The sequence below is a fragment of the Pristis pectinata genome, chromosome 10 (assembly GCF_009764475.1).
Source record: "Pristis pectinata isolate sPriPec2 chromosome 10, sPriPec2.1.pri, whole genome shotgun sequence".
Lineage (NCBI taxonomy): Eukaryota > Metazoa > Chordata > Chondrichthyes > Rhinopristiformes > Pristidae > Pristis > Pristis pectinata.
This window is the reverse complement of record NC_067414.1, coordinates 58,092,151-58,116,470: the sequence shown is the minus strand read 5'-3', so window position 1 is coordinate 58,116,470 and position 24,320 is coordinate 58,092,151. Positions and strand designations below refer to the sequence as shown.

The following is a 24,320-nucleotide window of genomic DNA, read 5'->3' as shown; positions in this document are numbered from 1 at the left end:
CTAGCACCTCCCAGCCTCTATTGCTATCTCCACCCTTCCCTCCCCCACCTGACTCCATCTGTCAATTAACACCTCTTCACCTTGATCCTTCTAACACTTGCCAGCTTTTGCCGTATCCCTCCCCTTCACATTTTTATATTGGCTAGCTCCCTTCAGCTCTTTCAGTCCAGGTGAAGAATCTCAACCTAAAATGTCGACTGTCTATTTACCACCACAGAAGCTGCGTGGCCCACTGAGTTCCTCCAGCAGCTAGTTTTTTTTTTGCTCTAGATTCCAGCATCTGGAGTCTCTTGTGTGTCCAAAGACCAGAAGGTGTAGAGTGCTTTGTGATGGTGGGGGCTGAGAAGATGGGGACTAATTTAGTAACTGGGAAGGTCAATGCTGAGCAGTCAGAAAAATTGTGAAGTAGTTTGGGGAGGTTATCAGGGAACCTGAGAGCCCAGGACTGTGTTGATAGATGGGTGATAGTGGTGGTACAATCACTAGGGCTAAAAAGTTTAATATGGAAAACTTAACTTGAGGAAGATGGATGCTTTGGAGTCCACTGCAGGAGGTGAGATATGTTTGGACTCTTTCACTGATATGAAAGCAGGCTTCTGCTCTCTAGTTAAGGTATGCTTCAGATTTTAGATCTTGCATCAGTAAAATTTTGGGTAAGCTATGCCAATCAAGTACTATATGTGGGGTCCCATCACTGCATGTGGCTAATGACCTCAGTGCATAAGCATTAAGGACCTGGAGTAAATATCCAGAAATGTGCACACAAGGTATTTGGTCCTGTTTGTTATAATACTCTTTTGCATAGTGCATATAACAGTTACATACACAATAACATTTCTTGGCCTTTCAATTCATATGAGTAGATGCCAAATTGAGTGGGTCCATTTTATTGGGTGAATTTGTTACTAAAAATGTGCTCCGGCTTGCGAGTTAATGGTTGATAACTATTTAAATTTAAAACACCTCGGTGAAGAAACAAAGTTCATAATTCAGCAGAGTCCATAATTCGAGAAGAGTATGATAGATTAAATAGGTCTTTTAAAGTAATTACAATTTGTAAACCTTGTGGGCTGTAGAAAAAAAATGAGGAGTGTGGGAAGTGAGAAGTTACTGATATTTGAATCTGCATACTGTTTACTTAACTGCTTTTAATTTATCGCAAGACCTGTCAATGTCAGATCTCATAATAGTAGCTAAATTTTAAAATTCCCCAAGATCTGATGCATCCATGAAGCCAGATCATTGCCTAGGATTGAGCTTACAATCACACACCCATGGGTAGAACTCCTCCAACAGCACACATTGTATAAATTTAGGCACAAAGTTTGATATACTGTGCAGGATTCTTCATAATTTTTAATTTCAACCATTAACATTTACAGATAGAAGATTCTTCAAAGCCATCTGATGTTCAGTCCCAAGTCCCTAATGTGCATAAAGCCGATAGCATGAACTTGTTAAATGTCTTCTCTTAACTGTTGCTTCTCAAGTATCCAAGCTCTTTGATTTCTTGGCTCAAATAACCATTTTTTTTTGTTTCCAAAGTTCTAGTTAATTCTCGACACTTGTCAACAAATTCCTTAGTTTTGAAAATAAAACAGCCTGTTATATCACAATCTGCCAACAAAAATCAGTCGATGAAAAAGGGATAACTTCAAACATCAAATCTGGCATCATCTTAACGTAGGTGGGATCAGCACATTTTTGAGGCTGTGATGTGTTTGGAACAGATCTGTATTCTTATACTTTTTTATTGCTTGCATGTATTATTTGGTGCCACACAACATTTCATGATACACTTGCTACTTACAGTAGTGGAAAATTGGCAGCATTGTTGCCATTATTTACACCACAAAAATTTGTTTTAAGGGGACATCAGGAAGGGTATATAACTGGCAACTGATCCACCATCTCCTGTATTCTCCACTGACAAAAATAAAAACCACTCCATTGTAATTTTAAACGCTTCAAACTTGAAGCACTAAGGAGCTGTAACTGTCTGCAGAAACTCCTTAATTAAATTTTGCAATATTTCTTCAAACCACCAGTGTGGCTTTTAAAGCTTCTAACAAAATATTTCTGTTAAGTTTTAACTTTGACAATGTTGGGTAACCAGAAATAAATTGTAACTGTATTGGCCACCCATTGCTCAGAATACCCAATCGTTTTCTGCAATGTAGTCAATAAGAAATGTGGTATCATGTACAGCAGACAAGCTGCTTTTGCCAATATCCCATATCTGCCAATGTTAACTGTTACCTTCCAATGTCTTAACCATACATTAAAGATACTATCTGTCCATTAAAGCAAAACTAGGTTAGGAATATGTGACAAGGACTGAGTTTATGTAAGCTGTAATTAACATAATTATGAACTGTAGCAGAGTCTTGGCAGTCCTTTGGTTACAAGGTAACTAGGGACTTGCAATGAGGAAGATCTCTAGTACTTCCCTGTTCCATCCATCTAGAAAGTTTTTTTGTAATTCCCCAATGATGTATTTCCAGATATCTGAATTTTTTTTGAAAGTAGTGCTCTGGTATTAGTCGTAATATTAACAATCATTATTTCAAACCTATGATCTCTTGGACTACCCCCACAGTTTAAAGAGGCATTCTGTATTAATGTGTTTTGTTTCCTAAATTATCCTGCATACTTTTCTGCAATAAATTTAACAAATTTAGAACTCCAGGTTTTTCGATTCTTTCCATATCTCGGAGCATTGAAAATAGGAATCAAGATGTGCTCTTTAGTGCACTGCTCCCAGTGTTTGAAATCTATTTGTTTCCTCAGTGACTAAGACTGGATGTAGTATTTGCAGAACAGTCTGTACCATAGAGTAGAGTACTGTTTGATCATGTCTTCTGATTTGTACTCTTCTGTTCTATATTCTTCTGCTTTGACAAGTAATTCAATTTTTCCAGGACTAGATTTAATTAGTAGGCAAAAAGAAATTCTGATAAAGTCAATCAGCGAAAGTTCTAAAAACCCAAAAACTGTAGATGAATGGAAAGTGCATATGGAGCACATATCTGACATATTGAATTTTCATTTAACACTTTTTCAATCTAAGCTTATGTAGAGAACCATGAAACCTTTTAGACACTCACTCATGTATCGTTTGAATATTGCTGATTATAGTTATCAAATTACATATAATTTCATCATGCAATGTGCTCAAAAGGAGTCGATCAATAACATTAGAAAAAATATTTCTGAATTCACTGAATCTTCCAAGTAAACCTAAAATGTTTGTCAGGGATTTTTCAACAAGTATATTTAAGAATTCAAATGAAAAGAATCAGGAAAATTCATTTAACTATTTAACCACAGTAACTGGTTATGCACAACTGATAAATTTTATATCCATTCTGCAGGGAACCAACTTCATCTTTGTTGTTTACTTATGAAGAGAAGTTTGTTCTATTTGTTTCCTAAGTTTTCAAATAAATTCCATATTGACTGTGCCAGATATCACCTTGTGCAGAGCAAGCTCAAAGGGCTGCCTTTTGCCTTTTATTGATAAAGTGTGGAATTTATTTATCCACATTTTATGTCCAACTGACAGAATTCCCCAAAATTCACACATTGACACAATTTTATTGATGAATTAGTTACACAAAAAAATATCATTTTCATTTCTCTGCTCAAGATCCCCCAAGTTTTCCATTCCTCCCTAACTTCAAGCAGAAAACTGAAAATGTTGGAAATCCAAAACAAAATAAAAGCCCACTGACTCCCACAGCTATCTTGATGACACCTCCTCTACTCCAGCATCCTCCCAATTTCATGTAACAATTCTATTCCTTTCTCTTATTTCTCCAGCTCTGTTACACCTGTTCTGATGATGACACTTTCTATACCAGTGCCTTTAAGATACCTTTCTTTATTCTCAACAGTGAATCACTTGCATTTCTTCCAACTTGATATATGTATTTTCTCATGATGTGGTCTCTATTTTGGAGAAACCAAATGCATATTGCTTCAATGCTCTGCAGAACATTTCTGTTCAGTGCACAGAGCAACTGTGAATCTCCATTCACATAGTGTATAACTTTAATTCTCAGTCTAACTCCCACTCTGATTTCTTTATCTTTGGCCTCCTGTATTGCTCCAACAATGAGTTGTAGGAACAGCACTTCATCTCCTATCTATCTGGTATGGTGAAGGTAACAAAATAGTCTTATATTGGTTTGTTCTCTCTCTCTCTCTCCCCCCTCTCTCTCTCTTTCTCTCTCTCTCTCTCTCACTCTCCCTCTCACTCACTCACTCACTCCCTCCCTCCCTCCCGTGTCTCCCTCTCACTCACTCAGTCACTTCCTCTGTCTCCCTCTCTCCATCGCTCCATGTCTGTCCATCCATCTGTGTGGATGTACTGTGGTTCAGTTTGTTCCTAGTTTTTCTTTCTGTCTCCAACTGCCAGTTTTTAAAGAAATTATTACCTTGACAACTTTTATCTGCAACCTTTCACAGACATTCTGCCAGTTCTCTCCACTTCTACTGCTCTCTGCAACTTAACGTGTTTGTTTCCTGACTGTTCCACTTATGATGAAGGCTCCTTAATCAATATGCTGCCACTTTTTCTTTCTCTCCCCACTGATGCTGCTTGACCTATTGAGTACTTATAGAAATTTCACTTGAAGTACCTAAGTTGTGACCCACTGTCAGCTGGCAGTTTTCCAACAATGCACCCATGAATACCAAAAACTTCCTTCAATTACCTAACAGTCATGCTGGGGAATCTACCCACTACACCCGAGCCAGGTTAAACCTGGCACAACAACTGCAAGTCCAGTCAGTGGAATCAAGAAAAATGGCTGTGAGGCATTGAGATAAATACAAGGTTAGATACATTTTTAAAATAAACTTTGGTTAAATGTTTTATTATTTTATTTCTTATTTTTTTAAGGAATTTGATAATTTTTAAGATGTTTAAATTCTTTCATAATTTTGAATGTCACGTACAATGTTAAAGGTATTGCAAAGCCTTGATGGTTTTAACAGTTGTCTAAACTTTGAATGGCTTGGTTGGAGTAATGTGTTCTAGCCTGCCCATGAGACGGCACTATGTAGTATGGAACCTCAACATTTTGCATTGGGATGTCAGCAGGCAGGAAGTCGTTGGCAGCAGATCTGGAAAAGGTAAATCCATACCCAACCATGCAGGTCCTCAGAATGTGCTGGTGGTCCACCACTGGCAGCAAGTTCCAGCACATCAGTTTAATTATATTAAGTGGCTAATAGCTTTGTTGCAACAGAAGAATTCTCTCAACATCCGTTGTCCTCTTATATTAAATTGAGCTTGTAACTTGCTTTTGTATAATTAACACCAAAGACCACCCCACCACCCACCCCCACACACACATACATCCGTTTTCTTTTCATACTTTTGCTGAGATCTTTCACCTCTACCCCAAATCACTGTATTCATTTTTAAAACTGTACAAATTCTTATTTTACCTTCCCCCACCAAAATATTGTTTATATCAACAACTGTTTGTAATAAATAGAGAAAGAATTGGCTATTCCTGCAAAAATCTGGCAAGGGCATATTGCTGTGTGATAGAATACTGATTCAGAAGAATAATACAAACCTCCTTTCTAAATGCTATCTTGGAACTGTGATAATGCAGGAGGCAGTCACAGGAAATTCTTACCCTCTGCCATCTGGCATTTGTTATATAAGGAAGAGAAAATAGAATACTTGACCTATATATGACCTTATTAAGGTTGGTAGAGTGAAGAGTTTGAAAACAAAAGTTTTGTCTCATTATTCTAATAGTTAGTTTCTTCAAAAAAAAATTGTGTATGAGCCCAAAGAAAAGTTATTTGATGAAAAACCATGCTTCTATTTCAATCTAAATGAAAATGAGATAATTGGACTATCCTCTATTTAAAGAAAATTAACACTCTGTTTCGGTGGATGCTTAGAAAACCTGTTTCATTTTCACTAGAGATTACACACTGTTTTAGAAGCAATAATGCAAGGTGAAACCCCATACAATGAGTTAATGAACTTTCCACTTAGTTATTAATCATTTTAGATCGAAATCCATGAACAGTGCACCTTTAATATACATTATGAAATCCTACTTTGCTGAGCAGTAACAGACTAAACTTGAGGGTAGCCATTGGGAAGTTGCGCCCACTTTCACAAATGGAAAATATTCCAGTGAAGATCATTGGATCAAATTATTTAGATTGGCTTTGAATGTTGTTGAAAAGTATATTGCATTGATTCAGGTTAGTAAATTGGCTTATTATTGTCACATGTACCGAGGTACAGTGGAAAAACTTGTCTTTCATACTGTTCATACAGATCAATTCACTACAACAGAATGCAGAATAAAGTGTTACAGTTACAGAGAAAGTGCAATGCAGGTAGACAATAAGGTGCAAGGTCATAACGAGGTAGATTGTGAAGTCAAGAGTCCATTTTATCATACTAGGGAACCATTCAATATTCTTATAACATCAGGATAGAAGCTGTCCTTGAGCCTGGTGGTACGTGCTTTCAGGCTTCTGTATCTTCTGCCTGATGGGAGAGGGGAGAAGAGAGAATGTCCCAGGTGGGTGGGGTCATTGATTAAGCTGGCTGCTCTACAGAGGCAGTGAGAAGTGTAGACAGAGTCCATGGAGGGGAGGATGACTTCCATGATGTGCTGAGCTGTGTTCACAGTTTCTTGCGGTCACGGGCAGAGCAGTTGCCATACCAAGCCCATGATGCATCCAGATAGGATGCTTTCTATGGTGCATTGCTTAAAAATTGATGAGTGTCAAAGGGGACATGCCAAATTTCTTTAGACACCTGAGGAAGTAGAGGTGCTGGTGAGTTTTCTTCACTGTGGAGTCTGCATGGTTGAACCAGGTCAGGCTACTGGTGATGTTCACTCCTAGGAACTTGAAGCTCTCAACCCTCTTGATCTCAGCAACGTTAATGTAAACAGGAGCAGGTGCACTATCCCTCTTCCTGAAGTCAATGACCAGCTCTTTTGTTTTACTGACATTGAGGGAAAAGTTGTTGTCATGACACCATGTCACTAGGGTCTCTATCTCCTTCCTGTACTCCCACTCATCGTGATTTGAGTTACGGCCCACTACGGTGATATCATCTGCAAACTTGTAGATGGAGTTAGAGCAGAATCTGGCCACACAGTCATGATTGTATAGGGAGTAGAGTAGAGGGCTCTGGATGCAGCCTTGTGGGGCACCAGTGTTGAGGATAATCATGGCGGAGGTGTTGCTGCCTATCCTTACTGATTGCGGTCTATTGGTCAGAAAGTCAAATATCCAGTTGCAAAGGGAGGTATTGAGTGCCAGGTTTAGGAGTTTGGAGATGAGTTAGCTTGGAATTATAGTATTGAAGGCGGAACTGAAATCAATAAATATTAGTCTAATGTAGGTGTCTTTACTGTCTAGATGCTCCAGAGATGAGTGTAGGGCCAGAGAGATGGCATCTGCCGTACACCTGTTTCAGCGGTACACAAATTGCAGTGGGTCGAGGTTGTCTAGGAGGCTGGAGTTAATGTGTGCCATGACCAGCCTCTTGAAGCACTTCATGTTGGTGGATGTCAGAGGTTCCAGGTGGTAGTCATTAAGGCACATTACCTTGTTTTCTTAGGTACCGGGATGATAGTGGTCTTATTAAAGCAGTTAGGAACCTCAGATTGAAGCAGGGAGAGGGTAAAAATGTCTGCAAATACCCCCACCAGCTTATCTGTGCAGGATATAAGGACACGGCCAAGGACACCATCCGGGCTAGATGCTTTCCGCAGATTCACTCTCCAGAAGACTGATCTTGCATCCACAATGGTGACTGTGGGTTCAGGTGCATTGGAGGCTGTTGGGGTGGGTGGTGACTTTCCAATCCCCTTCTGTTCAAAATGTGCATAGAATGCGTTAAGCTCATCGGGAAGGGATACGCCGTTGTTGGCGATGCTGCCCAACTTCATTTTGTAGCCCATTATAGCATGTAAGCCTTGCCGCAACTGACAACTGGTCTAGGACTCTATTTTGGACGGGTATAGTCTCTTGCCATCCCTGATAGCTTTATGGAGGTCGTATCTTGATTTCTTGCATAGGTCAGGGTCACCTGATTTGAATGCCACAGTCGTCGACTTCAGTAGGGAGTGGATCTCCTGGTTCATCCATGGTTTCCTGTTTGGGAACACCCGTATTGTCCTATTTGGTACATAGTCCTCTACACACTTGCTGATAAAGTCCGTGATGGTGGTGACATACTCATCTAGGCTGGCAGCTGAGTCTTTGAACATAGACCAGTCTACCAACTCAAAGTAGAAGCTCATCTAGTTCCTCCGACCAGCACTGTAAGATTTCCTGTACTGGATCCTCCCGTTTCAGTTTCTGTTTGTATGTAGGGGGAAGGAGCACAGCCTGGTGGTCTGATTTACCAAAGTGTGGGGGTGGAGGTGGCTCAGTAGGCATCTTTAATGGCTATTGCTCAGCAGTCTGCTCCAGCATTGGTCCAAACATGGTCATGAGCTGAATTGCAAAGAGGAAGCAAGAATGGCTGCTCCTGACATCTCGAGAACATTCAGCTGTGCGGAACATGAAGAAACACTAATAAAATTGAAGACTTAAAAGTATTGGGTGGAAAATTCTTGTGAGATTGAAGTTATACCTGGCAGAAAGGCGGATGGTTGTGACAATTGGGGCCAATCATCTTAGCCCTAGACATTGCATCACACATTCCTTGGGTCAGCATTTTAGACCTACTTCATCTTAAGGTCTTCAGTGGAACTTTTTGTTGATTAGCAACTCCTCAGATAATGAAGCACTCTGCACCAATTTACTGCAACATCCAGTTATGGACTAAATAACAAGCCAGAATCATCCAGTCACCATTCTCCTAATATTCACTGTGCTATCATCATCAAAAAAATCATCATGAACATCTGATGTGTCTTATAAGGTAACAACTCCCAAACCTGTGAACTCCACCTCCTCGAAGGTCAAGGGAGCAGATACCTGGAAGCTCCACTTCTTCCATATTGCCATCCTGATTTGACATCTAACGCCATTCTGTCAATTTTGCTGATTCAAAATCCTGAAACTCCCCGGCAAACAACTCAATTATTGATATTTGCCACATAGACAGCAGTGGTTCAAGAAGAAGATCCCACCATGTTAAGAAGGGATGAATGTTGACAGCAACAACCACATCTAAACAAATGTTTCAAAGGACCCTCACCACCCAGGACATTCCCTCTTCTCGTTACTGCCATCGGGGAGGAAGTACAGGAGCCTGAAGACCCACACTCAATGATTCAGAAATAGCTCCTTCCCCTCTACCATCAGATTTCTGAATGGTCCATGAACCCATGAACACCGCCTCGTTATTCCTTTATTTTTGCACTATTTATTTATTTTTATAGTTTATAGTAATTTTTATGTCTTTGCACAGAACAACAAATTTCACGTCATATAAGTCAGTGATAATAATTCTGATTCTGAATGTTACAATCATTCATTTATTCAATGTTTTTAGAATTTTTTGCAAAAACAAAACCGTTTGGTGAGTTAGTAGTTATGTTACTCAAATCAGATGAAGGAATTTCTGCTTAACTGTGTTCAATTCTGTCAGTCCAGTTGATTATAAAATGAAAGTGAGTGCCACTGACATGATTTACAAGGCTCTTAATCACAACTTCCATATACTATTTATGAGGAACAAGATCATTGCTAGAGTTATGTAGGATTATTTGATTTGTAAGAATTATTGAAGAACTTTATCCAAAGTATATCATAAAAAAACTACATAATCATTGAGGTTAGATTTACTGTGCTGTTTTGAAATGTTGTGACTATGGATATTTTATTCTTTTAAGTTCTTTGTACAGCTTGATTATTGCAGCTGCTTATTATTGTTTCTATTACCATAGAGACTTAGTTGGTCGTCTGAACTTAAAATAACCAGCTTTTTTAATTAATATGAGTAATTTTATTTTAACCCAGAGCTTTATAAACTTATGAGAACTTTTAAACTGCGTCTCTGATAAATACAATAGATAAACAAGAGCCCTTCATGTGGTAACAATTTAGGCATCAGCTTACAATCTTTTTTTAACTCTATATCTGGTGCCATAATGTGGGTTATATTCAAGGAAAATTATGTAGAAATGGAAAACAGATATGAAAATATGCCACGAACACAGCTTTACAGAATGTGTTACTGTGGCATCTGCGTGTGATACAGAGCATATAGCTCGTGATTAATAGCTGTTAAGAGATGGGGATCTAGGACACCCAGAGCTATAACTGATGACAAAGCATCTGACAAGAGGCTTTTGACCTCAAATGTTTACTCTGTTTCTCTTTCCATAGATACTGCCTGACCTACTGAGTGTTTCCAGTATTTTCTGTTTTTATTGTAACCCTGATCACTTACATCAAATAACACAGGAAACGGAAAATAAGACTAGGACTAAGCCGTTCACCTCCAAGCCTTCTCTTCCATTCAATATGATCATGGCTGATCATCAAAACTCAGTACCCAGTTCCTGGGTTTTCCCCATATCCCTTGATCACTTTAGACATAAGAACTATATCTAACTACTTCTTAAATATATTGAACGACTTCCCCTCAACTGCCTTCCGTCATGGAAAATTCCACAGGTTCACCATTCTTTAACATACAAGGTTAATGGCAGGAGTCTTAGCAGTGTGGAGGAACAGAGGGATCTTGGGGTCTTTGTACATAGATCCCTCAAGTTTGCTGCACAGATTGTTCAGGATTATTAAGAAGGCATATGGTGTGTTGGCCTTCATTACTCGGGGTATTGACTTCAAGAGCCATGAGGCAATGTTGCAGCTCTGTAGAACTTTAGTTAGACCACATTTGGAGTATTGTGTTCAGTTCTGGCCACCTCATTATAGGAAGGATGTGGAAGCTTTAGAGAGGGTGCAGAGGAGGATGTTGCCTGGATTGGAGAGCATGTCCAGGATAGGTTGAGCGAGCTAAGGCTTTTCTCTTTGGAGCAAAGGAGGATGAGAGGTGACTTGATAGAGGTGTACAAGATGATAAGAGGCATAGATCAAGTGAACAGTCAGAGACTTTTTCCCAGGGCGAAAATGGCTAATACAAAGGGGCATAATTTTAAGGTGAATAGAGGAAGGTATAGGGGGACGTCAGAGTTAAGTTTTTTACACAGAGGGTGGTGGGTGCATGGAACGCACTGGCAGCAGAAGTGGTGGGGGCAGATACATTAGGAACATTTAAGAGACTCTTGGCACATGAATGATAGAAAAATAGAGGGCTATGTGGGAGGGAAGTGTTAGATAGATCTTAGAGTAGGATAAAATGTCAGCACAACATCATGGCCGAAGGCCTGTACTGTGCTGTATTGTTCTATGTTCTTTGGGTGAAGAAATATTCCTCATCTGAGTTATAAATGGCCTACTTGCTATCCTTAGGCTGCAACCTCCGATGCTGGTTCTCCCCCTCATCAGGAACACCTGTCCTGCATTTAGTCTATCCAGTCCCAACAGGATTTTATAAGTTTGAATGATTTCCCCTCTCATTCTTCTAAACTATTGTGAATAAAGGCCCAATTGTCTCAACTTCTCTGCATAAGTTGATCATGCCATCCCAGGAAGCAATGCAATGAATTTTGAATGCATTCCCTCCAAAGCAAAAACATCCTTCCTGAGATAAAGAGACCAAAACTACACACAATATTCAAAATATGATCTCACCAAGGTCTGGTACATTTCAAATCCTCTCATTATGAAGACCAACATGCCATTTGAATTTTTAACTGCCTGCTGCACCTGTATGCTTACTCTCCTTGACTAGGATACAAGGTACAAGGATACCCTTTTTCTTGTTGTACTTCTCCCTTTCCAAACTTATCACTTTCAGATAATAACGTCAAGCTGTATTGCCATCAATGTGGATAACCTCACAGTTATTCACATTATATAGTATCTGCCATGCATTAGTCCATTCACTCAACATGTACAAATCACACTGGAGCCTCACTGCATCTTCCTCACAGTTCACACTCATATATCATCCACAAACATGGAGATATTATATTTAATTTCCTGGTCGAAATCATTAATATATAATAGCTGGAGTTGAAACTCTGAACTCTGAGCCCTGAACCCACTAGCCACTACCTGCCACTCAGAAAAGGACCCTTTTCTTTTTATTGTAAATCTGATGTTCAGGCAAAAAAAACTTATCCTGGAAAGATTACAGATTGTGTGCCATATTTAAACTTAGCTCAGTGAGTGATAGTACATCTGAGTGTGAAAACTTTAACTGAGATATTTGTGTTCTGCTGATTTTAAGCTGTAAACCCAGGCATTGCTGGTTGTCTGTGTAAAATGCAAATGGATAACAGCAAAACATTCTATCATTATGTGTTCTTTGGAGGGTGGCAAATGTTGTCCCCTTATTCAAAAAGGGTAGTAGGGATAGTCCAGGGAATTATAGACTAGTGAGCCTTACGTCTGTGGTGGGCAAGATGTTGGAAAGAATTCTTAGAGATAGGATCTATGGGCATTTAAAGATTCATGATCTGATCAGGGACAGCCAGCATGGCTTTGTGAAGAGCAGATCATGTCTCACAAGCCTGGTAGGGTTCTTTGAGGAGGTGACCAGGCAGATTAATGAGGGTAGTGCTGTAGATATGGTCTACATGGATTTTGGTAAGGCATTTGACAAGGTTCCACATGGTAGGCTTCTTCAGAAGGTCAGAGGGCATGGGATCCAGGGAGGCTTGGCCGTGTGGATTCAGAATTAGCTTGCCTATAGAAGGCAGAGGGTTGTGGTGGAGGGAGTGCATTCAGATTGGAGGGCTGTGACTAGCGGTGTCCCACAAGGATCGGTTCTGGGACCTCTGCTTTTCATGATTTTTATTAATGACTTGGATGAGGGGGTAGAAGGGTGGGTTAGCAAGTTTGCAGACGACACAAAGGTTGGTGGTGTTGTGGATGGTGTGGACGATTGTCGAAGATTGCAGAGCGACATTGATAGGATGCAGAGCTGGGCTGAGAAGTGGCAGATGGAGTTCAATCCAGAGAAGTGTGAGGTGGTTCACTTTGGAAGGACAAACTCCAAGGCGGAGTACAAAGTTAATGGCAGGATTCTGGGTGGTGTGGAGGAACAGAGGGATCTGGGGGTTCATATCCACAGATCCCTGAAAGTTGCCTCACAGGTGGATAGGGTAGTTAAGAAAGCTTATGGGATGTTAGCATTCATAAGTCGTGGGATTGAGTTTAAGAGCCACGAGGTAATGATGCAGCTCTACAAAACTCTGGTTAGATCGCACTTGGAGTACTGTGTCCAGTTCTGGTCGTCTCATTATAGGAAGGATGTGGAAGTGTTGGAAAGGGTGCAGAGGAGATTTACCAGGATGCTGCCTGGTTTGGAGAGTATGCATTATGAGGAAAGACTAAGGGAGCTAGGGCTTTACTCTTTGGAGAGAAGGAGGATGAGGGGAGACATGATAGAGGTATACAAAATATTAAGAGGAATAGATAGAGTAGACAGCCAGCGCCTCTTTCCCAGGGCACCAATGCTCAATACAAGAGGGCATGGCTTTAAGGTAATGGGTGGGAAGTTCAAGGGAGATATCAGAGGAAGGTTTTTTACCCAAAGAGTGGTTGGGGCATGGAATGCGCTGCCTGGGGTGGTGCTGGAGGCAGGTACATTGGTCAAATTCAAGAGATTGTTAGATAAGCATATGGAGGAATTAAAATAGAGGGATATGTGGGAGGAAGGGGTTAGATAGTCTTAGGTTTAAAGGTTTAAGTTTAAAGGTTGGCACAACATTGTGGGCCGAAGGGCCTGTATTGTGCTGTACTGTTCTATGATTCTAAGTAAGTAATCTATCTTCAGTAAATAATGCAGGAGAGACAATAGTTTTCCAGACAGCTGAAAACTTCTACAGTAGCCATTATGTTCAGATTACAACTAGTAGACAATTACTCAGAAGACTGATACAGAAAAAAATTAGTGCTACACTTACACAAAAGATAAATATTTTTAAACAAGGAAGTCAATTCATCCTCTGATTATTTCCATTATCCTTAAACTACTTGTTATATGTTATGCAGAACACCTGATAAATCTCGTCATGGGCGCAGAGAACTGGGTCCACAGTGCTGATCTTGAATTACATTTGTGTCTTACTGTTGAAGTTAGGCTTATTGGATCATCAAATGAATTCTTAAGAAGTAAGATACTGTACATGCTGGAAATCTGAACTAAATACAAACAAAAACTGAAATACTCAACAAGTCAACAGGATTAACGTTTTAGGTCAATAACCTTTCATCAGAATCAGTTTTTCTCTATGGTGAGGTAATTGAGACAGTAATCGAGCAATTAATCATTTCTAACATTTAAGCGAATAAATATAAGTGTTACTGGTCACCACATGGATTGTTTGTTTTCGACAGCCACCTTTTTCTAAGTTCTAATGGTGGTCCAGTTGTTTAAGCTGTATTTCATTCATAGAGTTTGATGCTTGGCAGCAAACCATTTTGATCTCTTTGAACATAAAAAGCAGAAGCAGGCCAGTTTAACCCTCAAGCCTTCTCTTCCATTCATTAAGGTCATGGCATCAACACCACTTTCCTGTGCTCTCCCCATGCCCCTTCATTCCATTGTGGTTCAAACGTCTGTAACATTCACCTTGATTATATTCACTAAGTTCACCTCTGAGGCAGAGGTTCACCTCTAGGACAGAGAAGTCCAAAGATTCACAACCCCCTAAGAGAAGGAAAGCTTCCTCATCTCCAGCTGAAATGGGTGACCCCTTAATCTGGAACTGTTACCCCTGGTTCTGGATTCACCTTCAAGGGGAACATCCACTCAGCAAACACCTTCTCAATACCCCTCAGAATCTTGCATATTTCAGTAAAATCACATCTCATTCTTCTAAACCCCAATGAGTATAGGGCCATCCACAGAATCTACCTTCATATATCAACCCCTCTATCTAGGAAGCAAGCTAGTGAACCTTCTTTGCATCACCTCCAATACAAATATGAAAACCAAAACTCCATGCACTGCCTCACCAGCATCCTATAACGTGCATCAAAATTTCCCTACTTTTACACACAGTACCTTTTACAATAACGGCTAATGTTCCATTTGCCTTCTTAATTACCTGCTGTATCTTCATTGTGTTTAACATACTAGGACCCCCAGATCCCTTCTAACAGCAAAAATTTGTAATCTTGTTCCTTTTAAATAATTAACTCTTTCATTCTTCTATCCAAAGTGGATAACCTCATTTTCCTGCATTACACTCCTGCTAACTTCTTGCCCTGTTTTTAAACCAATCTATATCCCTTTGCAGGCACTTTCTGTCCTCCTCACAACTTGCTAACCCACTATTATTGTATCATCAGCAAATCTGTCTACAGTGCACTCGAATCCTTCAACCAAATTATTAATATAAATTAGAAATAGTTGAGACCTCAGCACTGGTCCCTGTAGCATGCCACTGTTTATTGTTTGCCAATCTGAGAATGACCAATTTATCCATTCTCTCTCTTTTCTGTTGGTTAGATAATCCCCTGTCTACACTAAACCTATTGTGCTCTTGTGCAGTATTCTTTTATGTAGCATCTTATCAAATGTCTTGTGGAAATCCAAACACTGCATCTACTTCTACATACTCAAAGACTGCTGGCAAATTTCTTAAACGTAACTTCCCATTCAAAAAACCATATTGACTCTGCTTGATTGTCTTATGATTTTCTAAATGTCCCACCATTACATCCCTAAAAATAGATTCCAGCACTTTCCCAATGACAGATGTTAAGCTAACTGGCCTATAGTTTACTGCTTTTGGTTACTCTGTTATCTTGCATAGTGGAATTGCATGTGCAGTTTTCCAATCCTATGGAACACCTCCAGAATCCAGGCGATTTTGGTAGATTAGTAAATTACAACCAACTCATCCACTATCACTGCAGCCATTTCCAGCCATTGGTATGACTGGAATTTATAACTAAAACCATTGTCTTTAAAGGAACCAACAACTTGGTGTGCACCTAGATTCTGCAGCTTGAGATAACCCTCATATAAAATCGGTCTCAAACCTGCAGAGCATTAAATCATAATATGAGTTTTAATGTTTAAAAACAGGCAATTTCCTTCTAAGCTCTGCTTCTGATGCACGGGAACCCTCAAAATTTATATTCATATAAAAGTAACAGTCTCCAATTGTCACAAGACTGACAGAAGTATGGAATCATCTTCTCTGAATATCTGTTTTAAAGATAGATGTTGAAAATAAAGATGATAGCCATTTCTAAAGATGGCTCCTTTCTCTCCATCTCCCCATAACTTATTTCACTGGATGAATACATACAGAAAACCTGCTCCCCTTTAAAGATGGAGGCTAGCTTTAACAGGTGCTTTTTTTTATTATATTAAACCTCTGCTGATATGTCAAGCCAATCAACAGCATGTTTTCCACTGCCAAGTTGTTAAAATTGTTCTAATTTGCAATTCCACATTGCTTTAATTGCAGTCAAAAGAGCCTGCTTAAAAACATCTAGTGATCACTAATACATTCAGGGTTTATTGAATGTAACCCCCAAATCTTCTATACATGCTTCTAATTTATTTGCTTTCTCAATGTACTACTTTTTGTCTCCTGCATTTGTCACATCTGTCTTTAAACATGTTTCCCATCAAAGCTTTGGCTCTGCTTTTCTTTGTGTGTCTGTTTTCTATTTCAGATTCTCATTCCTTCATCCAGTTCCCTTCTGTTCTTTACTTAGTATTTGTCTGTAATTTTCATTTCTGGGAAAAGTTTTATACCTGAAATAGCAACTCTTTCATGTTCCTGCCAGATGTAGCCAGATCTGCATTTCCTTTTTTTGTGGTGTTGTTTCAGGTTTCTGACATGTTCAGTATTTGGCTATTTGTTCACAAGGACCAGCTACCTAGTTTACAATTCACATCTGTGAATGAGGTGAAAACTTTATGAGGAAGGGCATCATGTTGTTTAGTCAAGTTGAGTTTATTATCATGTGCACAAGTACAGTGAGGTACTGGTACAATGAAAGACTTGCTTGCTGCAACATCATAGGCACGTAGGTTCTGGCAACACACAAAACATAAATTATACATACTTATACAAGACAGTGAAGAGAAAAAAAACTGCAAAACAGGACATATGTGCAAAAAAAACCCACAATCCATATGGGGACATCCATACTAGTGCAAGAGATGGCCCATAATATTCCATTACTGAGGTAGTCTTCATACTGCTACTGAAGATTAACGCTGGATGGTTTGGATTGCTTTCTTTCTCAAATAGGAAACTGCTGAACTGAAATTAAATACACTGAATTTGAGTATTTTCAAAAGTTGTTATGGAAAATTGGGAATGCTTGCAATAGAGCAAAATATTGGCCTTCAGGTTGCAAATGTTAATCTGAACAATGTGACAGAATGTATGATAACATCTGTATTTCCTTAGAGATCTTCATGCACTGCATAAACGAAATTCATTTTATATGAGCCTTACTAGAAACTGATGTATGCATAACACTATTCCATGGTTACTCTGGAGCTGTCCTTGAAATGTTTGAATTCTCACAGATCTCTGGATGTTTGAATTGTTTGAATTCTCACAGAATGCCCACAGATCTCTATTTAAAAAGTAAGAAAATGGACACTGCTCAGAAATGCCATCTGCCCATATAAAACAGAATAATATGCCTAACTTTTAGGTGCATTATAAGTTGTCTCACAAAATCTTGGAAGAACTTCATTGTGCGAATAGATACTGAATGGCAGAATCTTATCATGAATGGAGGAGAGCTGGGCAAAGGCAGTCTCAGCCTACTGGGTAATGGAGAACTTTATTGCGGATGTCCATGCTTACATTTGTGGGGAAGATAGTCACAGATGTGGGAATCAATAACACAGTCATGGACTTTGAAGAGAAATGGGATTTTCAAGGTGAGGCAGTAGTTTGCAAGGGCAGAGCAGTTAATTTTAGGGTTTCTGAAGAAGCATGATGAAACCATATTTGAAAGGGGAGGAACAGAACCTGAGAATTTCAATGGAGGCACATTGTAGATTCCAGAATCTGCAGCCCTTTGCTGTCTCCACTTATCACCTTCCAACCTCTGACTCTACCTCCACTCTTCCCCTACCCCTACCTGGTTCCACCTGCCCATCATCCCCTTCCTCACCTGGTTCTACTTATCACCCGCCAGTTCCTGCTTCACCCCTCCCCCTCATATCTTTATACCAGCTATCTCCTCTCTACACTCTCAGTCCTGACACAGGGCCTCGACCAGAAACTCTCCCTCTGTCTCCACAGATGCTACCTGACCTGCCTAGTTCCTCCAGCTGTTCGTTTATTGCTGAAAATTTCAATAACAGCAGGCAAGTAGGTTCAGGAAGGGAAATTGAATGATTATTAATTTAGAATGAATGAAGAGAGAAAAGCAGTAAAAGCATGTATAAAAGCGAGGTCTGAAGAATGGATTCATGCAAAGAAAATATAATACTTCCATAATCTCAATGGCACTGGTAGATTAATATTATGTTAATTTCTGGTATTCATGACAATGCAGAGTAACATTTATTTTTCTTATTGTTTATTTAATTCTTTCACTGTCTCTGCTTATTTTACAGATTCCTTCAATAACTAGATCTATTCATCATGAGAAAATATTGGCACTTAGGCAACAAACGCAATTCCTTTGGGATGCTTATTTTTCTTCTGCAAAAAAGATAGTATTAACTACTTTAGAGGTGAGTGATTCAATTTGCATGCTTGTAATTTATGCCAAACGTCTTCATCTTGGGTGATTTTCTTCATTTCCCTGATAACAGCTTCCAAACATGGACCATGTTCTTTCTATCTGGAACCTCTGCCTTTACATTTTCTGCCATTCAGAGTGTGCAGACCAATAGAACATCCATCTGAAGGGTCAGACCATTACTGCATTAGTCATATTTTGATGCCTAATTCAGAAATATAGAAGGTAGTAATGCAGGCCAGACTACCAATAGGCTAAAATTGATTGGATTAATGAAAAATTAAGTGCAGTTATGAGACATAATGAATTATTTATCTTTATTTCTACCAGGTCTTACCTAGTTCAAAAACTTCTTTAAATTAAAGCCAGTTCTTAGAAATGAAAGAAAAGATTAATGGACAAAAAATTCTGTGATATCTGTTTACCCTTGCATCCATTTTCAATATGTGCTCTCAGCGCTCTTCACCAGGAGGACAAATTTATAAAGACAGCAGCAAGGCCTTTGGAAGCTTAAAGAGTGCAGGATCTGTTCTGTTGTCACCTACTCCTTGGCTTTCTGTAACAGAATTTTGCAGCATGGGCTTCTCACCAAATACATCTGTTGGCCCTTTGTTCACCATACCTTTCCGAGCATCAAAGGATTTCTAGGCCAACCCTGCTTCTGAACACATGGTGAATTTAATGTGTCCTTTCAAACAGATCTTTTCAGGAGCAAAATATTTTTTTTTACTTCAAATTTCCATTTTATCCTTCTCTGAGGTGAACAATCACCGACTGCTGCAACACCCAGCACAGACAGTTTTGAGCAATTTGGCAGGAGGCACTTAAGTGTAGCCGAAGAATTTTTTAGGTTCCCTTAAGGAAATCTTACAAGTATAATACTAAAATAGCTTTCAACATTATGAAGAATTGAATAAACTGATAAGATGTATTATTTAGGCAGCAGTGTGAATCGTACAAACATCTTACATTTAACCCTAAGAATATAATTTTACAAAAATACTTGACTGATTTGTTTAGGCATAGAAACAGTAAAACAAATGTAGTCCAGCTGACATGGAATTGACAAATGGTGGTGTTACAAACTTGAAGCTGTTTGTTGTATTACATTGATAGGTTTTAGAGAGTGAAAGACATGCAAGAAGATTACACATCATGTCCAGAATCAAAAGGTTATCTAATCTCTTAATGCTGTGAGGTTAGAGAATCTTTTTCTGGATAGATTAATTTATGTCGTCATGAAAATGTTGATAAGATATTCAGCAGCATGATTTCTGTCATCATAATCTTGTTCCGAACCTAACAAGAAAATTATTTACTAAGTTTTTGAGTTAAATCAGATGACAGGATTCATCCAAAATAAAGGCTTTATTATGTATACAAATTATTATTTAGTAAAATAAACCCTTGGTACTATATTCAGGTAGGCAAAACCAAGCATTCAGATCAGACAATGTAAAGGGTTAAAGGAGCAATTTGATAAGGAGATAGGTAGATAATGGGAGGGGGTCTATGGCACATTGGATAAAAACAACATAAGTGAGGGAAGATGAGTGGTTACGAGGAAAACTGAAATGGACCTGGTGGCTGAAGAACAATGAAGGAAATTAGATTGAAGTGGGAGATAAAACAACGGAAAGGGTAAGTGAAAAGAAAATGAGAATGCAGTTGTGCAGAGGATGTGAAGAGCTTATTCTGTAAGAGGAGGCATGGAGGTAGAGGGAAATAGGTGGAAGAGGAAGGGTAATAAGGAAGGGTTTGTCCAGAAAATGTGCAGAGTCAGGAGAGGGTTTCTACAAATTCTCGTTCCACATTCAAGGCCCAGAAATTTCTTTCTCAGAGTGATGACTGAGGAATTCTCTGGGACTCTATTTTTGAGCGAGGTGAGGTTGCTGAGGAGATGGGATGAAATAAGGGAATTGCTCCCATTTTCAAGGTTCTGATCTGAGTATTGAATTGGGAATCCCAAATTGTAGACTAATTTTCTGTATTGTTGAAGAAGGGTGCTGTTTGAGTTTTCTTCACAGAAAACATATTCATGGAACTTGGCAGTAAAGAGTTAGTAGTTTTCATAATTCAAGGTTCAATGGGTTGAACTGAGCTGGATCTGGCTGCCAGTTCTGAAAAGAACTGTTGGCATTCAGCCATCTCCAGGTAAATATAAGGACCTGGGAGATGCTGGTGCCAGCACATCTGTCACTCGACCTCATCACTGGACTCCATTGAAATCCAATGGCAGAGTTTGATTGTACTGTGATTTCCAGCATTATATTGGACATTCTTCCTCTTCCATCCTACCAGAGCCAAATTTGGCATAAAAATGTCAATCCCACTTACTTGAAAGTGCCCCTGGAGGTATGATTGGAAAACATAATTAAAACATTACTTTTTTTAAGTTATTTCACCCTATTTTAATGTTATCAATTGTTTCTTAGTGTTTTAATGTGCCTAAGTGGAATTTATTTTGAAATATTTAAATATTACTTTTGAAATACTTGTTATTTTAATTATTTAAAGCAATCTTTGTAATATCTCTATCGGACACATTTAAAAACAAGGCCCATGACAGCTTTGACAAAAGGCTCCAACTCCAACTTTGGCTCCTGTCAAAGGCTCTGGGGACGGGGTTTCATGACTATACTGTCTGAGGCTCTTCTCACTGCTGAATGCTTATTGCATCTCCTGGATGGGGGACTCTGCTTATTCCCTCCCACGTCCATCCTATATCACTTGAGTGGACAGGAACCCTGTGCAGTGGGCCAAGTCCAGCCTTTTGGGCTGATGGAAGCAGAACTCTTTATCCAGACAGAACCTGATATTCTGATCATTAATGTACAGATGGATGTCTTGGGGAAAGTAGGCATAGAGAACGTGGAACAGCTTTAGTGCTTTGTTTATTGGTGAAGTGACTAGAACATTGAGTGCTGAGCAATCAAGTCTGTATCTCACTTAACATCTGCAATGCAGGATCACGTCTATTCTTGACACAGCAAGTGTATAATGAAAGAAGCAGCAATCAACTTACCATATGTGGAAAGATCAGAGGCCTAGGAAACATAGTGGCCAAAAAGAACTTTGAAATTTTATTTCTTTTCTGGAGATGGGAAATGCATATACTTGTAAAACCATTCATTAAAACAAATTGACTGAGGCAGTTCCTCACCTTGCATACCAAAAATCCAAAAGGATACCAACGTGGACTTCGGAGTCACCCAATAACCAGAGGCTGCAACTCCCATGTTGCAGATATTAACTAGAAACATTTATGGAAAAAGCAGGGCAAGATGGATGTGAATATAATTACTTTTGAGAAACTCATTGTCAACATTGGTCCACAACTTTTGAATAGCAGAACATACAACTTTTTTGTGAATCTTGAAGTAAGCTTGCTTCTTACATTGGAAAGATACTCTCTTTTTAATGAAATATTTTTAATGAAATATTCTGTGTTCCTCAAGCATATTCTTCCTCTTCAGCCATCCCTTGGGATTGAGGGTGACTTACTTCCTCTCCAGTTTTGTGGATTCTGAGCTGACTAATGAGGCCAATTATGGGAAGCAAAGTCACTTTCACAGATGGTGCCTGACAGGGAAGGTGGGTGGGTGGTTTGTGAGGTGGTGTGCCACTTACACGGAGCCTTTGGCATGCTCCAGATGCATGGCCTCAAGATTTCGAAAACCATCTCATGTGCTCCTTTTGCACTTTGAGTGATTGCCAGGAGTCAGTGGCGATGTTACATTTCTTTAAGAAACCTTTGAGCACCTCCTTGAATCTTTTGCTTTGACCACCTGGTAATTTCTTCCCATGAGTTCAGAACGAAGTGTCAGTTTCAGGAGTTAGGCTTGTGTATGACATGGCCTGCCCAACATAGCCAACTGAGAGTAATTAGGGCCCCAGTGCTGGAGATGTTGGCCTGGGAGAGGACACTGACATTGATTCATTTATCCTTCAAGTGAATTTGGAAGATTTTGCAGAGGCAGTGTGGGAGGTAATTTTCTGGTGCCTTGAGATGCCAACTATGGTAGTCCAGGTCTCAGAAGAATATACAAGGTTAGGAATCACTTGGTTCCCTGTAGACCATTAGCTTTGTGTCAGGACTGAGCTCTTGATGTTCAAATACCCTTTTCCTCAGTTCTTTAAAGGCTGTTCAGCTCTTGGATGGCGGAGGTGAATTTCATCATTGATGTCCACCTTCACTGACAGATGGCTCCTGAGATATGGGAGCTGTTCTATGTTTTCCAGAGTTTTGTTGGAGGGCGGTGTGGTGCAGCCGATCAGGTCGATACAGTCACTTGGTCCTGGGGATGTTAAGTGTAAGGCTTGCCAATGTGCAGATATATACTGCTTGAACAATATAATTGACTCTCACATATTCCAGTTCTAAGTTAAAAAAGTCATTCTCATTCTGATCCTTCAATAGCCTTCTAATTACTTTCACCATATCATATTAACTTCCTTTCAGTAGAATATTTAAATTTACAATGCAGGGATGATATTGAGGCTAAATTTATTTGCTCACATTTAACAGGAACTATGGAGGATATGTAAAAAGAAGATACAACATAATTTGATTCATGGATTCATTGTTAAGCTGTTAATATCCAGTTAGCAACCAATCGATCTATTCTCAAACATCAGCAAAATGATGTAAGCTGTTATCATCAGTGCTAACAAGCTACTCACCAAAAGCCCAGTTTTGGTTTTGCCAGGACTACTCAGTTCCAGATATTATCACAGCCTTAGTCCAAGCACAAACCAAAGAGCTGAATTCCAGAGATGAAGTGGGAGTGATTAGTCTTACAGCAAGGCAGCATTTGACTGAGTGTAGCTTTAAAGCACCTGATTGAAGCTGAAGTCAATGGATATCAAAGGAAGATGTTATAGTATTTGGTCATACCTTGCACAGAGGAAGATGGTTGTGGTTGTTGGAAGATCAATCATCTCAGCCCCAGGGCATCACTGCAGGAGTTCCTCAGCATCCTATGCTCAACCATTTTCAGCTCCTTCATCAATGACCTGCCTTCTGTCATAAAATCAAATGTGGGGAGGTTTGTACAATGTTCAATTCCATTTGTAATTCCTCAGTAAATGAAGCAGCCATTGGCCTGCATGGAGCAAGTTCTACACAACACACAACATTCAGGCCTGGGCTAATAAGTGGCAAGTCATTTTCATGCCACAGAAGTGCCAGACTATGAACAAAGGAAGAGACTAACCACCAATCATTAACATTTAATGGGGTGGGGGGGGGCGACGGGGGCAATTGCTCACTATTGTCCAGAAACTTAACTGGACAGCTACCTAAATAACGTGGCTATTAGAGCAGATCAGAAGCTGGGAATCCTCCACCACTGGTGCACAGTGACTCAGGGTGGACCATCTACTAAGTGCACTGCAATTACTGGTCCAGGATATTCCAACAGTAGCTTCTGAGCCCACATCCTTTACCACCAAACAGGACAAGGGCAGAATATGAACACCACCGCCTGCAGGTTCCCATTCAAGTCACATGTTAACCTCACTTGCAACGTGTCGCTTGTCCTTCATTGCCA

The 24,320-nt window shown here is 39.5% G+C and overlaps 1 protein-coding gene across 1 annotated transcript in view; it reads left to right on the top strand.

Annotated features, from left to right (window-relative positions):
- Window positions 1–24,320, top strand: part of LOC127575439 (exostosin-1-like) — a 380,638-nt gene that overhangs the window by 285,253 nt on the left and 71,065 nt on the right. Inside the window, exon 5 of the mRNA XM_052025314.1 lies at window positions 18,641–18,760. Within this exon, the coding sequence (XP_051881274.1) occupies window positions 18,641–18,760 (120 nt within the window). The remainder of the gene's footprint in view (window positions 1–18,640; window positions 18,761–24,320) is intronic.